We start from the raw sequence: 14397 nt of genomic DNA, 5'->3' as shown, positions 1-14397 counted from the left end.
TGCAGTAACCATAGAGTCTATCCTCCAAAGGCACAGAACAGCCGCCGTTTCGAACGGAAAGTCGCCGGGGAGGAGGGAAAGATGGGGCCATAAAGAGAATCATCAGCGGGTACGCATGCGCGCTTTGGCTCTCTGCCTGCCCTGACGTCGGCTGTCCGCCCCTCGCGAAAGATGGCCTCCCGTGCGGGACCTCGAGCCACGGGAACCGACGGCAGCGACTTCCGGCACCGGGAGCGCGTGGCCGAGCACTTCCAAATGAGGTGGGGGTGGGGGACGCGGGGCGCGCTCGGCCGGACAACCGCAGCGCTTCCCCGCCTCCGCCGCGGGCGTGTCGCCTCCGCCCCCAGCCTGCAGGCGCCCCGTCCTGGGGACTTCCCTGGGTCGGTCCCACATCCACGTACCTGGCCGCTTGCTCTGGCAGTGGGGTTATGGCGGGGTTTCCCCACCCCCTGGTTGCCACGACGGAGCGGGTGGGAGAAAGCATGCTGCCCTGTTGTATATGACAATTCATGGCCGTTTTTTAAAAATCTGGGAGTCTTTCCAGCTGAAGAGCGGGGTACAAAATAAACCCTTTAAATAAATAAGGGCGCGAGCCGATGCGCGTTCAGACAGAAAAAAGCCCCACAATTCCCAGCGTACCCCAGCCAGGGTGGCTGGTTGGGGTATGCTGAGAGTTACAGGAGCTTTTTTTTTTTTCTTGGTCTAAATATGCATAGCATTGCACCCTAAATGATGTGTCATTACAGATGATGCTTCTATAGTGCCATTGCCCTGCCCCATTAACATGATTTTACAGGGGTCCAGGCAATGACATGTTCCACCCGTAATCCTCCCATGTTTTCCCGTTGCTGCTTCTGTCTCTTTTTTGCCTTACCGCAGAAAATCCATTAAGGATAAGACAGAATTGCTGCGCAAGCCTCTTTATTGGTAGCACTTGCAACCCTCCATCTGGAAGCACCCTTGCTCGTTAATGAGACAAAGGGGAAGAAAAAGGTATGGGAGGGAAGGTGGTGATCAGAAGATAACCTGCTACTATAGTTACCAACTTTTTCTGGGAAGACTCCTGGGCCTTTTCATTGATTGTATGTCAGCCTCTCTGGGAGCTTTGTCAACTGAAGAGCTGAAGTAAATTAACTAAATAAAAATAAGTAAATAAAGATTTGGCACCTGTGGAAATTCAGCTGATGAAGCATTCTCCTTCACTGTATCTGCAGGCTGGGAAAAGCTTTCTCTCTTGAATTTCTGCGTGTTGAGAAGCTGATAAAGATGCAGGAATTTTGTCAGGAGGTTGACAACTTGGTCTCCACTCAACCTTTCTTGTACAGACTTGTGCATCTTACACCTCAGTTAACATCCACTTTATTCTTGCATTCTCCACTCTTCAAAATACTGTCACCACAGCAATACAGTTTTAATTTGTGATGTCCAAACATTCTTGCCTGAATCAATGTTTTTTTTCCCCCACAATGCCCTTGAAAGCCATTTGGTGAAAGGCTAGATCTAAACCTCTTGTACCTTAGGCCTGGAATGCTATGGTCCATGGGGTCACGAAGAGTCAGACACAACTTAACAACTGAACAACAACAAGTCTTGGACTGCCTCCATTTATAAAATCGGGAACACACACGCTGAGGGTGCAATCCTATGCATGTTTAGACAGAAAAAAGTCCTACAACTCCAGCATTCCCCAGCCAGCATGGCTGGCTGGGGTATGCTGGGAGTTGTAGGACTTTTTTCTGTCTAAACATGCAAAGGATTATGCCTTAAATTGTTGTAAAGATACCATCTCAGGGTAGTACAGCATTTTACACTTTAAAAGTGTTGTGGAAATAATTACGTTAAATGCTAGTAATATAGGCTTGTCAAGTTTGAAGATTTTGCTCCAGAAAGTCCATGATTTTGTTGCTTGACTGATGTTGACCTTAGGACAGGTGGGACAGCTAGACTCAGCTGCACTGGGCTCTTCTGGCTGCTCACATCCCTGCTGTTATCTCTGATCTTCAATTGGAGATAACATTGGGGGTTCAGCTGTTGGTGTGCTCCAGCAGGGGAGTCCCCACTGTTATCTCCATTCTGAGGCTGCAGGTAATAGTGGGGATGTGGGGCAGGGATGCCCTCTGAGAAGATTCACCCAGGGGGTGGGGCTTGCTGCCCTGAAGGCTGGAGTTTCTGCACCTCTCATATATAAAGTAAGTAACACAAAGTGAGGTACTTTGTGCTATGCTAGGTTATCATTTATGTCCCCATCATACCTAGTCATTAAGCCCAGTGGCTGTAGATGTTGGAGTATGTAGTCAACACATCTGCAGGGCCCCAATTTGGGGAATACTGTTCTAGGGTATGAAACCTGATAGGTGTTTAACAACACCTGGAAGTTCTCCCTGTTTCAGATTTCTTTTAGCTTCTAGCCTATGTCTTTCTGGCTGGTTTCTCACCAGGTTGAGCTTATTTATTGTTTCGGGCACAGTCCTATGCATGTTTAGACAGAGAAAAGGCCTACAACTCCTACCATGCCCCAGCCAGCCATGCTGGGAGTTGTAGGCCTTTTCTTTGTCTAAACATACATAGGATTGCGCCCTTAGAGTATTTTTTCATTTAGAGTATGTTTATCCTACTCCTCAGCCAAAAAGTCTCCCAGAGCAGCTTATAAATAATCAGTAAAAGAAGACCGTCCCTGCTCGCAGGCTTACAATCTAGAAAGGCATGACACACAAGGAAAAAGGAATACGAGGGGGGGAAAGAGGCTTTCAGCAAGGTTGGTGGAATGGTCTTGCTTCCCCCTCTCATCTTCCTCAATACAGCCTGCTGTAATGGCTGCTAGCGATGACAGCTGAGGGAGCAGGAACCTTCATGGAGGTGGGCTTCAGGGCTGGTGGAATGGCCCTAATTCCCCTCCCAACTCCCTAAGCACAGCCTGGATGGCTGCTAGTGGCAACAGCTGAGGGAGGAGGCACCTTTGTGAGGGAAGCCTTCCAAGCAGGGCTAGTGGAATGGCCCCACTCCCCCCCTCACCTGCCTCAGCACAGCCTGTCCCACCACCATGTTTGCGATTATCTGTAGCATTGCCTCTTGATCACCATTGTCACCTCCTTCTCTCTCTGCTTTCCACAGCGTGTCCCTCAAGTCTGAGATTAAGAAACTCATCTACATGCAGGTGGCAGTATGGCTGCTGCTGGTGGCACAGATGTGTGTGGCTCACTTCAAGCTCCTGCCCCACGACCAGGTGGCCGTGCCTTACCAGTGGGAGTACCCATACCTGCTCAGCATCATCCCTTCGCTCTTTGGCCTCCTGTCCTTTCCCCGGAACAACATAAGCTACCTGGTGATCTCCATGATCAGCACCGGCCTTTTCTCGGTGGCACCTCTCATCTATGGCAGCATGGAGATGTTCCCCATGGCGCAACAGCTCTACCGCCATGGCAAGGCCTACCGCTTCATCTTTGGCTTCTCCGCTGTCTCAATCATGTACCTGCTGGTGGTGGTGGCTGTGCAGGTGCACGGCTGGCAGCTTTATTACAGCAAGAAGCTCCTGGACTCCTGGTTCACCAGCACGCAGGAGAAAAAGAAGAAATGAGCAAAACGGCCGGGGAGTTGTATGCATGCCATGCTGTCTTGGGGTGAGGGGTGGGAGCCCGGGGCCACCCTCCCCAAGCAGAGGGTGCTGCTGGCCTTCCCTGCCATCGCCGCAGAGCCAAGCTGATGGGAGATGCCAAGTGGGAGCTGGGCGGAAACTGTGGGCCTCTTCCAACCTGCTCTGGCGGAGGCTGGGAGTTGCAGGCTCAGGACATCCCTGCTTTGGGAGGGAATTGGGGCATCCTCCTAAAGGAGAAGCAGCTGGTACCCTCAAATAAGACGCCATCCTCACCTGGCATGGACCGGCAAGAGGTTCTGGTGTCTCCTGCTGGTTTGAATGAACTTTGGACCACGCCCAGGCAGTTTTGCTCTCCAGAAGACTAACTGTTTCCATCCTCTTGACTTGCGCTGTGGCGGACTGGATGCTAGTGGGGGCGGGGGCGGGGGGAGAGCGCTCACAGCGAGGCCAGGAATCCTTTGCGCACACCCATCTTAGAATACCCATTCAAAACTGCGACCGGCCTCGGCACTCTCGAGAGATGTGTGTTGCGTGCAGCCGTTTCCCCGGGGGTAGCTACTCTTCCTTGTCCTGGTGGACTGAAGGCCTCTTGCCTTGCTGGCCTTCCAGATGGAGCAGAGAGTGGCTGTCAGGCTTCGCTTCCCCCTGCCCTCTTCCCTACCAACAATGGACTAGCATCTGCCAAGCACTGGACTTTGGCCTGCGGGACTGACAGTGCCTCTCTCCGCTCGGCCTGCCTTCCCTGCTTGTGTAGTCTGCCTGCCCTTTGGGATCCCGTCCCTGCTCAGAAATCCCTTCGCCTTTTCCGTGGGCTGCCTGGGTGCCCCAGAGACGCTGCTGCTGCTGCCTCATTCCTGGCCAGTGGGTTTCAGCATCCCCTTCGTGCGCTTGTGCACCAAATAAAGAAATAACTTGCAGAATCTTGCAGCTGGGTTTTTTTGTGAGCTGGTGGGGTGGTAGCAGGCGCATCTAGCTGCTGAGGTTAGATCCGCCCTCGTTCTTGTATCTGCCTTATATACAGTTTATTGCTTTTAAGCCAATCAGGCCATCCGCACACAAAACAAATAGAATTCTCACATCAACCCAAAAGGGAGAACGAAGTACAAATTATTAATAAAATAACTAACAAGAGCAAGTTAAAAACATTTTAAAATCCTAAAACAATATCTGCCGGAATGTTATTACCATGTTTACGGATTTAGTTTTTTTATAACAGTCAATGACTTTCGCCTCTCCAGGGCTTGACTGACAAACTTAGCAGTCCTGTATGATGTATAATGATCTGTTCCAGCTAATAATAATCGAGTTATGCTTGCACCAGAAGTATCCTCAAGCACAGCTAATAGGGGCTCAAGGTATTGCTTCCTCAAATCGATATACAATGGGCATTCTGCTAGAAAGTGTACCATGTCCTCTACCTTGGGGCAACCAGCTGGGCAATCTGCACTCATGCCATGATGGTTCCTATAACGTGCCTTCACCTCCATCAATTGGAGTGAGTTCAATCTGCAACTAGTCATGAGCTATCTCAATTCATGTGAGGTGATGGAAATCAAATACGGGGGAGCCTTCCCCGGGGAGGACATGATGCTTTTATAGATCTTGTTAGAGCGACTTTCAGCAGCAACAGCCATTGTTGTTTGAATATCAGCATCCTGTAACCTCTTTGAAATCTCATCCTTAGCTCTATCATAGCCCCTTGCAAGCAAATATGATTGTGAAAAGCCCAACTAAGAGATAGATGTGGTTATCTTGTCTGCCCATGAGCCCCTTCCCATAGCTTCATATGCTAATAAGACCAAGGGGGAGGCCAGTTGGAACACTATCTTTACCCAGAAGAAAGTGGCAGCTTTTTGGACAAGCATTCCCACTGAGTGGCAAGCTGTTTCTAGTCAGACAATGGCCTTAGAAGTGGATCTGGGAACCCCGAGTACTGTGGATAGAAATTTACGCTGCACTGACTCCAATGAAGCAATGTTAGCATGGGTCCAGGCAGGTGCCCCATATAATATTTGGGGAAGTAATTTGCCCTTGTATATCTCTATTAAAGGGGCCACCATCTTACCACCTGGTCCAGCAGCAAAACGAAGAATGGCATTGCTAGTTGCATTAGTTGTTAGAGCTATTGCTTTCAAGTGCTCCAACCAAAATCCTGAACTTTGAAATGTCACTCCTAGGTATTTATATTTGTTGACCTGATCAAGCAGGTGGTTATCCAGCTGCCATCGGTATTTTTTCCTCCTTTTGCCAAAGACTAAGATTTTAGTTTTTTCATAGTTGACATGAAGGGCTTCTCTCACACAATATGAGCTTAGGGCTCTTAAAAGCCTACACATCCCCACCTGGGTGTATGACAGGAGAACAGCGTCATTTGCATATAATAACACTGAAATATTCCTGTCCTTTAAAAGAGGTGGGAAGAAGTCTGGATTAGGTAAGTAGGGAACCATATCATTAAGATATAGATTGAATAAAAGAGGTGCAAGCAAACATCCCTGGCGCACTCCTTTGTTAACAATAATGGGGTCTGAAAGATCACCTGAAGACTCTCTCACACGCAAGATAGAATTCTCATACAGCCCCTGTATTCTCCTGAGCAATTTATGATCCACATTTAAAAGTGTGAACTTCTGCCAAAGGCAGGGTCTAGATAATAGAGTCAAAGGCTGCTTGAAGGTCTACAAATGCAGCAAAAAATGAGTGATAAGTGGGAGATGTATATTTCCCAGCCAAATATTTTGGTAGAAAACAATGGTCTACTGTAGATCTGCCACATCGGAAGCTTGCTCGTTCTTCAACTAGGAGATTCTCCCTGAGCACCCAATTTTCCAGCTTATCTAAAAGATGTCTTGCATACAATTTACTTATAACATCCAGTAGACTTATAGGGCGATAATTCTTAGGGTCTGACCAATTGCCCTTTTTATAAATAGGCACTACAATAGCCACTGCCCAATCTTGGGGAAATTTCCCAGTTCTATCTATAAGTGTAAATAAGGTTGCTAACATTGGGATCCACCAATGAGGATAATCGATCAAGAAATCTGGTGAAATGCCACTCCTTCCGGGGGCCTTTCCGTGCTTCAACTTCCGTATCAGCATAGCTATTTCCTCACAGGTGACTGGGGGCCAACTAGGTGATTCTGGGTCTTCCTCCTGCAATGGGGGAAGACAGGCCATCTCATCATAAAAGAGGGAATGGAAGTGTCGTTCCCATTCATGTGTCGTAATAACAGAGTCGATGGAGTCCCAGAGTATCTTAAGTCTGAAGTAAGGTGCCAAAATCTAGGTCTATCATTTCTTTCGAGTGCTGATGCTAGTTCCACCCATTGCAACCTAGCATGCTCTTGCTTTTTTTTCTTTAATTGTATTTTTATATAATTTACGCAGTGCCAAATAGGACTGTGGTAAAGGGACTATACCTCTGTCTCTTAGGAATTTATGTTGTCTTTTAATTTCCTGCTTAAGTTTCCTACAGTCCATGTCAAACCATGGATTGCCCTCTTTTGGCCTCTGGTTCTTTGACTGGCCTTTCCAAAATAAGAGAGGTTCGACTGCTGCTATAATCTGGGCATAACATTCTAGTACTACTTCCATCTCTTTGGAAGAGGACAGGGTATTCAGCAAGAGTTGTACATTCTCAGAATGCCATAAGCGTTCCAAAGCATTTAAATTCACATTTGCCCATTTACAATGGTGTGTTGCAACCCTCGTGCTTGGGACTGGGAGCCTATTTTCTTGATTTGCCTGGGCATTTTTAAGACATTCCAACTGGACAATCAGTGGTTGGTGATCACTACATGGATATGCCTCTACGGCGTGTGTGTGTTTAAGGACTTTATCAGAAGAATTCAAAACATAGTCCAAACACTGAGAGCTCTTGCATTGCCTCCTCACAGCTGGTAAAAACTTGAACAGATTGAACCTTAGGGCAGCCAAAACATTACAGTTGCCTGGCGTGCACTACAATAATAGAGGTTTAAACTGGCGAATTAAAACTTAAAACACGTTGTGACAATTTGAAACAATTAAAATTTAAAACAAACAAACAGACCGAGGAGCCATGAAATCATCTGCTGCTCGTGCTGACCGGAACCAGAACTCCATTTGGTCCATATCTGCCTTATAGTGCCTGAATGTCTAGGGCAGGGGTGAGGAACCTTTTTTCTGTGAGGGGCTGTATTCCTTCAGGGATAATCTGTGGGGGGCTGCATGCTGACTTGCGGGGGGGGGGGGATAGCTGAAAGCCAGGTCCCCTTTTCTCTCTCCCCTGCTGCCTTCCCACCCAGCAGGCTGCCAGGCAAAGAACAGATCTCCAGTGGGTTTCATTTCCTTTAGCCCCTATGTGTGCAGGGCAGGGGGGCATTTAGCGAGGGGAAGCGGCTGGGTGAGAAGATTTAATTCCCCTACCCTCATGCAGTAGTCCCAATCTGAATTTGGTCCCACATGTTTACACTAAAGTAAAAAAAAAAAATCTCGTTTAACCTAGCATGTTGTTAAGCCCTTAAAGTTATCACATTGAATGCTACCCTTATCCTGCAAATGTGTCTTTAACCTTTTGCATGCCTAGGACCTGCCTTGAACTACAAACCTGCAATGAGGTTTGATTTTCATTTAACCACATATGCCCACCTTCTTGCTTTTGTCTCTAGGAAGGGCAATGAAGGCGCCACTACCTTTAACAGTTTTACAGAAGATGGAGTTTTGGTAGATGTAGCTTGTCATGTGTGGGTGAGAAAAGCTGTGCCTGCTGAAACTCCCCCTTGTATCCAGCTACTGATGGAACAGGAGGCCTGTCCTCTTTTGCTTCTGATTATTCTCTCCTTTTTTCTCCCTCTTAAAAAGCCTTAAAGAAAGAAAGAAAGAAAGAAAGAGAGAGAGAGAAAGAAAGAAAGAAAGAAAAAGAAAGAAAGAAAGAAAGAAAGAAAAGGTTGGTGATGTTGCCACAATGTGACTCACCTTGGGTCAGAGTGGTCTCACTCTCAACCTACCAGTTGTCAGCAGCTGATCTTTCTATTTTTGATATATTTTGACTATTGTTTCCATGTTAAAGAATGAAATTAGCTTGTATTGGCTTAAATTGTACAGCTGTGATAATTCCTATTTTATTATAGAATTATCCCACCTTTCCTCCAAGGAGGTAAACATCTCCTTCCTCCTTCTTATCCTCACAAAAACCCTCTGGTTAAGCTGTGTGACTGGCCCACAATCACCTTCCCAGTACACGTTATGTCTGAGGAGGAGAGTTTGAATCCACGTCTTGCTAGTATAAATCCAACACTAATGCACACTGGCTGCCTGATGGCTATTAATAATTCCTCCCTTAACACAGTTTTTTTTCCGGTATATTCTGATAATTTACAAGGATTAGGAAATTGGACAAAATTCTAAACTACTCCAGATCTTATGCTTGTCAAGTGAGCTATAATCTGGAGATTTTTCATGTTACTTTATGTATTCATTATTGTTCTGGAAAGTTTTGGGCTGACAGCTCATTCAACTGTAAAAGTTCAAAAAACATAGCAAACAGGAAACTGACTAGCCTGTTTTAACAGGTGCTTTCAAACAGAGATGGGCAGACCTGAGGCTTGCTTATTCATTTTATTTACTTTATTTATACATTTTATTTTTGTTATCCCACCATTCCCCTAAAATAGTGCTTAAGGTGGCTAACAACAATAACATACAGATAAAATGTAACATAATTAAGGGAGCATTCCTATGGCCACTAGACAGTCTGGGGGGCCGTAGGATAATTGGAATTCCTGGATCCGAGGTTAGAGAAATCCAGGAATCCGTGCTCCCCTTGCAGCTGGTGCGGAGAGAACCATGCTGGCTGGCTCTCCAAAGTCACAAAGGCAAACCTTGGAGAGGAGGTAAAGGGGTGTGCCAGTGGGTGAGGCGAGGAAGGGACTGTGGAAGTTGGGATATGAGGTATCCCGAAGACTCCCCAGGCTCCTTCCCCCTTGCTCTGATGCACCCCAGCTAGACGGATGGAAAAGCCTGTCCAGCCAAAATGCAGTGCGGGAGGAGCATGGAGGTGAAGACTGCCTCTGCCGCTCGTCCTGCTCCGCATAGGATGCCCGTAAGCCTCTGGGTTTGGAAGCTTATGGGCTTGCAAATAGGATTGCACCCTAAAGCATAAATCAATCAATTGAAACGCATCAGTTAAAAAGAAATAAGCTGCACCCACCAGTTAAAACCTACTTCAGCAAACAAAACAGCTTAACAGCAAAAAGTCTGCCTGAATAAAAATGTTTTTGTCTGCTGGAAGAAGGACAATAAAGGTGGAGCTAACATTGCCTCCCTTGGCAGGGCGTTTCAGATCCTGGGAGCAGCCACCAAGAACGCCCTTTCATGTTCCCACCAAATGTGCCTCCAGCGGTGACAAGATAGAAAGTCCCATCGTGAGGATTTTAAAACCCAGACAAGATCACAAGGAAGAAAGTGTTCTTTTAAATAGCCTGGTGTTTTTTTTAACTAGAGCTCTTAAGATCAAGCCAGAGCTTGGTGTGAAAAACATACGCTTAGAATTAAATAATTCTGAGCCCAGGAATTTGTTCTGAGTACCAGAACTGAGCAGAGCTCACAGCCTTTCCACACAAAATTCCACTCCTGCCTACCCCAAGCTTTCTTCACTTCAGCCGTTTAATTTGGGGGGGGGGGTTGTCAGAGAGTCCAGAGAGCTCTTGTTAAACTATCAGGAGTCAGAAAGCCTTGCCAATCTACTGCAAATCAGCCAGAGATTTACTAGTAGATCTAGATTTACCTTCTGCCCACCCATGCCTTAGAATCCTAGAATTGGAGGGGGCCTTGTAGGCCATCACACCTGACCCCCTGCTCTATTCAGGAAATCCAGAGCTAGAGCATCCCGAGCACATAGCATTTGGGGATTCGATTGTTACACACATAGACAGCTGGGTTTGTGATGGGCATGTAGACTGCATGGTAATGTGTACCGGGTGCGAAGGTTGCAGATATCACACGCCTTCCCAATAAGCTTTGTTGGTTGTGCTGGGTTGGAGTCAGTGGTTGTGGTCCATGTTGGTACCGACGATGTGGGAAAATGTAGTCATGAGGTCCTGGAAACCAAATTTAGGTTGCTAGGTAGGAGATTGAAATCCAGGACCACCAAGGTGGCTTTCTCTGAAATGCTACCTGTTCCACGCTCAGGGACAGCTAGACAGGTGAAACTGAGAAGTCTCAATGTGTGGATGAGACAGTGGTGCAGGGAGGAGGGGTTCAGAGTTGTGAGACACTGGGAAACATTTTGGGACAAGCCAGGCCTATACAAGAGGAATAGGCTGTGCTTGAACCAAAATGGAACCAGACTGCTGGCACTAAACATAAAAAGGGTGGCAGAGCAGCTTTTAAACGAAACCCTGGGGGAAAGCTGGGAAGCATCTGGTTTGGGTTAAATCATCCCAAGGGGCTGAAAATGAAAATGTTTCTGATTGCCCAAATGTAGAAGGGGAGGAAATAGGCCATAAGCATACGGTGAAACATGGTAGCCAGTCAAAGAGGCCTACGTGCCATAGCAAAAGATGCACACGCCGGCGGCATCTGGGAAAGGACGCTGCGTACTGGTGATTCTATGCTAATGCTAGAAGCCTCCAAGCCAAAATGGGAGAGTTGGAGTGCCTGGTTTTAGAGGAGAACTTAGATATAGTGGACATTATGGAAACTTGGTGGAACTGAGAGAACCAGTGGGATATGGTCATCTCTGGATATAATTCTATAGGAAAGACAGGGAAGGGCGTACTGGGGGAGGTGTTGCTCTGCATGTCATAGAGGACACAGTGTCGAGCAGGCTACAAAACCTAAAAGGGGCAGACTCTTCCACAGAAGTGCTGGGGGTGATAAGACCAGGCTCCAAAACTAATTTAGTAGTAGGAGCATGCTATTGTCCCCCAGACTAGAATACTTAGGCTGATTTTGAGATGGAAAATGAAATCAGGGAAGCCACTAAACAAGAGAGTCAGTGTGGTGTAGTGGCTAGAGTGTTGGACTGGGAGTCGGGAGATCCGGGTTCTAGTCCCCACTCAGCCATGGAAGCACACTGGGTGACTTTGGGCCAGTCACACTCAGCCCAACCTACCTCACAGGGTTGTGGTTGTGAGGACAAAATGGAGAGGAGGAGGATTATGTACGCCGCCTTGGGCTCCTTAAAGAGGAAAAAAGGCAGAATATAAATATAATAATAATTAATAATTAATAAATAAGTGTTATAATAATGGGTGACTTCAGTTGCCACCACATTGACTAGATAAATGCATGTTCTGCTCATGACAAATAGGTTAACTTTCTCGATGCCCTAAATGACTGACCTAGAACAGCTGGTCATGGAATCGACCAGAGGGGAGTCGACCCTGGATTTAATCCTAAATGGTGTCACCCAGGAATTAGTACAAGATGTAAATGTAGAACCAATTGGAAACAGTGACCACTGTGCTATCAGATTTAATATATAAGAGCAAAACTGCCCTGGAAGTCCACTGCACTCACTTTTGACTTCAAAAGAGGAAACTTCTCTAAAATGAGGGAACCTCTAGAAAGGAAGGTGAAAGGGGGAGTCAAGAGGATTCAGTTCCTTCAAAATGCTTGGAGGTTGCTCAAAGCCACAATAATAGAAGGTCAGCTGGAATGTATACCACAGGTTAGGAAAGGCAGCAACAAGTCCAAGAGGTCATGGGCATGGTTAATGAGCAGCATTAAGGGAGCTACTGGAGGGAAGAAGGCTTCCTTCAGAAAATGGATGCCTTGCCCAAGTGAGAACATTCTGGTTACTGTACCTAAAAAAGGATATTGTAGAGTTGGAAAAAGTGCAGAAAAGGGCAACTAGAATGATCAAGGGGCTGGAGCATCTCCTCTCTGAGAGAAGGTTACAACAGCTGGGCTTGGTTAGCTTGGAAAAAAGGGCAAGTGAGGGGAGACATGATAGAAGTGTACAAAATTATGCATGGTGTGGAGCAAGTGGATAGGGAGATATTTTTCTTGCTCATAATACTAGAACCTGGGATCATCCAGGGAAGCTGATTGGGGGAAGATTCAGGATGGATGAAAGGAAGTACTTTTTCACGCAGCACATAGGTAAACTATGAAATTTTCTTCCACAAGATGGGTCGTTAAATTGGATGCCTTTAAAAGAGGATTGGACTCCTGGAGGAGGCTATCAGTGGCTACTAGCCCTGATCGCTCTATGCTACTTCCAATATCAGGGGCAGGATGCCTCTGTACACCAGTTTCTGGGGAACATAGTCAGAAGGGTGATGTTGCTCTCGTGTCTTGTTTGTGGGCTTCCCATGGGCAGTGGGTTGGCCACTGTGTGAACAGAATGCTGGACTAGATGGACCCTGGGTCTGATCCAGCAGGGCTGTTCTTATGTTCTGTCCAGTCTCTGCTTGAAGATAATTGGTTGCTCTTGTTGTCAAGGGTTACCAGGGACAGATTTAAGAAAACAGGGGCATCTGGAGCATATGAAGTGGGTTCACAAATTCAGATGAGGTATGGTTATCCCTAGAATGTCATGCTAGCCTCTGCTGTGCAGGTGGGGTTAGTTTTTCAACCAGAAAATACAGTTTTCTGTTACATTATAGTAATTAAAAGTGTGTGTGTGTGGGGGGGGGGATTAGTTGCAACCAATCTAAGCAGTTTGTTTTTAGAACTAAATTGACTTTCACAGTGTTAGAAAAAGAGACTCCATAACCGTTGGTGCCTCAGTTACGTAGGAGCCCGAGTGGCGGGAAAAATGTGGGCGGAGCAAAAAGGAGAACCATAATGACGCGCTCATGACTAATGGCTTGGTAGGCTGATACTGACTGTTTATTGGCTATTAACTTGGTAAGCTGATGTACTGACTGTTTCATTGGTTACTGGCAAGAACAATAGAAGTGATATGGTATAAAGGGCTTTTGCACACGTGTCTCGGGGTCCAGACTGCTCTGCACCCGTTTTGCAAAACATTTCAATAAAATAGTGTTGGATCCACTGCTGCCTGCCTGGCATCCTTTTCTTCTAAACTGAAAGCAAGAACTTTTTATCTAACAATTTGGTGCCTTGACTCAGATCCTGCTTCGGGGCGCATCCCCTTCGTGCTGAGCCGAGGGGCCGCGGAGAAGTGGCCACAGGCCACGACGGCGGTGGCGGAGGCGCTTGGGGACCAACGCCAGAGGGAGAGGGAGACGTGATCACTCCTTTTTGGCACCGGCAGTGGATCAATAGGCAGCTGGACGCAGCTGCGGGTGGGACAGAGGAGGCCTTGGGGTAAGTGAAACAGCTTACTTTAGGGGACACACGCGGGCCGGTGGTGTGTTTGTGATTGTGTGAGACGCCTACGGGCGAAGCGAGTGAGGAGCCCCGATCTGCATTTCCTTGTCTCGGCGATGGGCTGGGTCAGAGGAGGGTGAAGCGCAAGATTTGTTGAGTGAAATCCCACCGTCATGGGCGGGTCCCAATCCAGGCTCACGGAAGAGTCCCATACGCCCTTGGAGTGTTGTTTGCGCAACTGGTCACATTTTAAGCAGGATTACGGAACTAAGATGATGAAGGATCGACTTGTCCTTCTTTGTGCCCAGGAATGGCCGGTATTAGAACCCAAATGGCCACCCGAGGGGTCTTTTGACCCAACCCTGGTATCTGCTGTGTGCATAATAGTAACGCAAAGGGGAAGTTGGGATCAGTTTCCCTATATTGATTCATGGGCAACTTGCGTACCTCTCGGCAGCAGGCCCGCCCCATGGGTAGTTAAATGTATGTCCTTGGCCCTCCCTGTGATAACTGGAAAAAAATTGACGAGGAAGGGAACG

At 47.1% G+C, this 14397-nt stretch overlaps 1 protein-coding gene across 2 annotated transcripts; it reads left to right on the top strand.

Annotated features, from left to right (window-relative positions):
* Positions 1-140: 140 nt before the first annotated feature.
* On the top strand, positions 141-4748 carry JAGN1 (jagunal vesicle mediated transporter 1). Of its 2 annotated transcripts, XM_084840588.1 has the most exons (3): positions 141-260; positions 880-993; positions 3112-4511. In XM_084840588.1, exons 2-3 carry the CDS (start codon positions 971-973, stop codon positions 3572-3574), a joined length of 486 nt encoding a protein of 161 aa, XP_084696714.1. In that variant the 5' UTR covers positions 141-260; positions 880-970; the 3' UTR covers positions 3575-4511. The 2 variants fall into 2 exon arrangements, with proteins under 2 accessions (XP_084696714.1, XP_084696713.1); XM_084840587.1 differs by lacking the exon at positions 880-993 and having other exon boundaries at positions 3112-4748.
* The last annotated feature ends 9649 nt before the right edge of the window (positions 4749-14397 follow it).

This window comes from Heloderma suspectum, chromosome 2, assembly GCF_057233095.1.
Source record: "Heloderma suspectum isolate Gila_16-S chromosome 2, 16-S_ref, whole genome shotgun sequence".
NCBI classification, from domain to species: domain Eukaryota; kingdom Metazoa; phylum Chordata; class Lepidosauria; order Squamata; family Helodermatidae; genus Heloderma; species Heloderma suspectum.
Note: the sequence above shows the minus strand (reverse complement) of the source record. Positions and strands in the feature narration are given on the sequence as shown.

Coding starts and splice junctions, on each gene's coding strand:
- JAGN1 (XM_084840587.1), top strand. CDS start 172: ATGGCCTCCCGTGCGGGACCTCGAGCCACGGGAACCGACGGCAGCGAC. Junction 261..3,111: donor GCCGAGCACTTCCAAATGAG/GTGGGGGTGGGG, acceptor TGCTTTCCACAG/CGTGTCCCTCAAGTCTGAGA.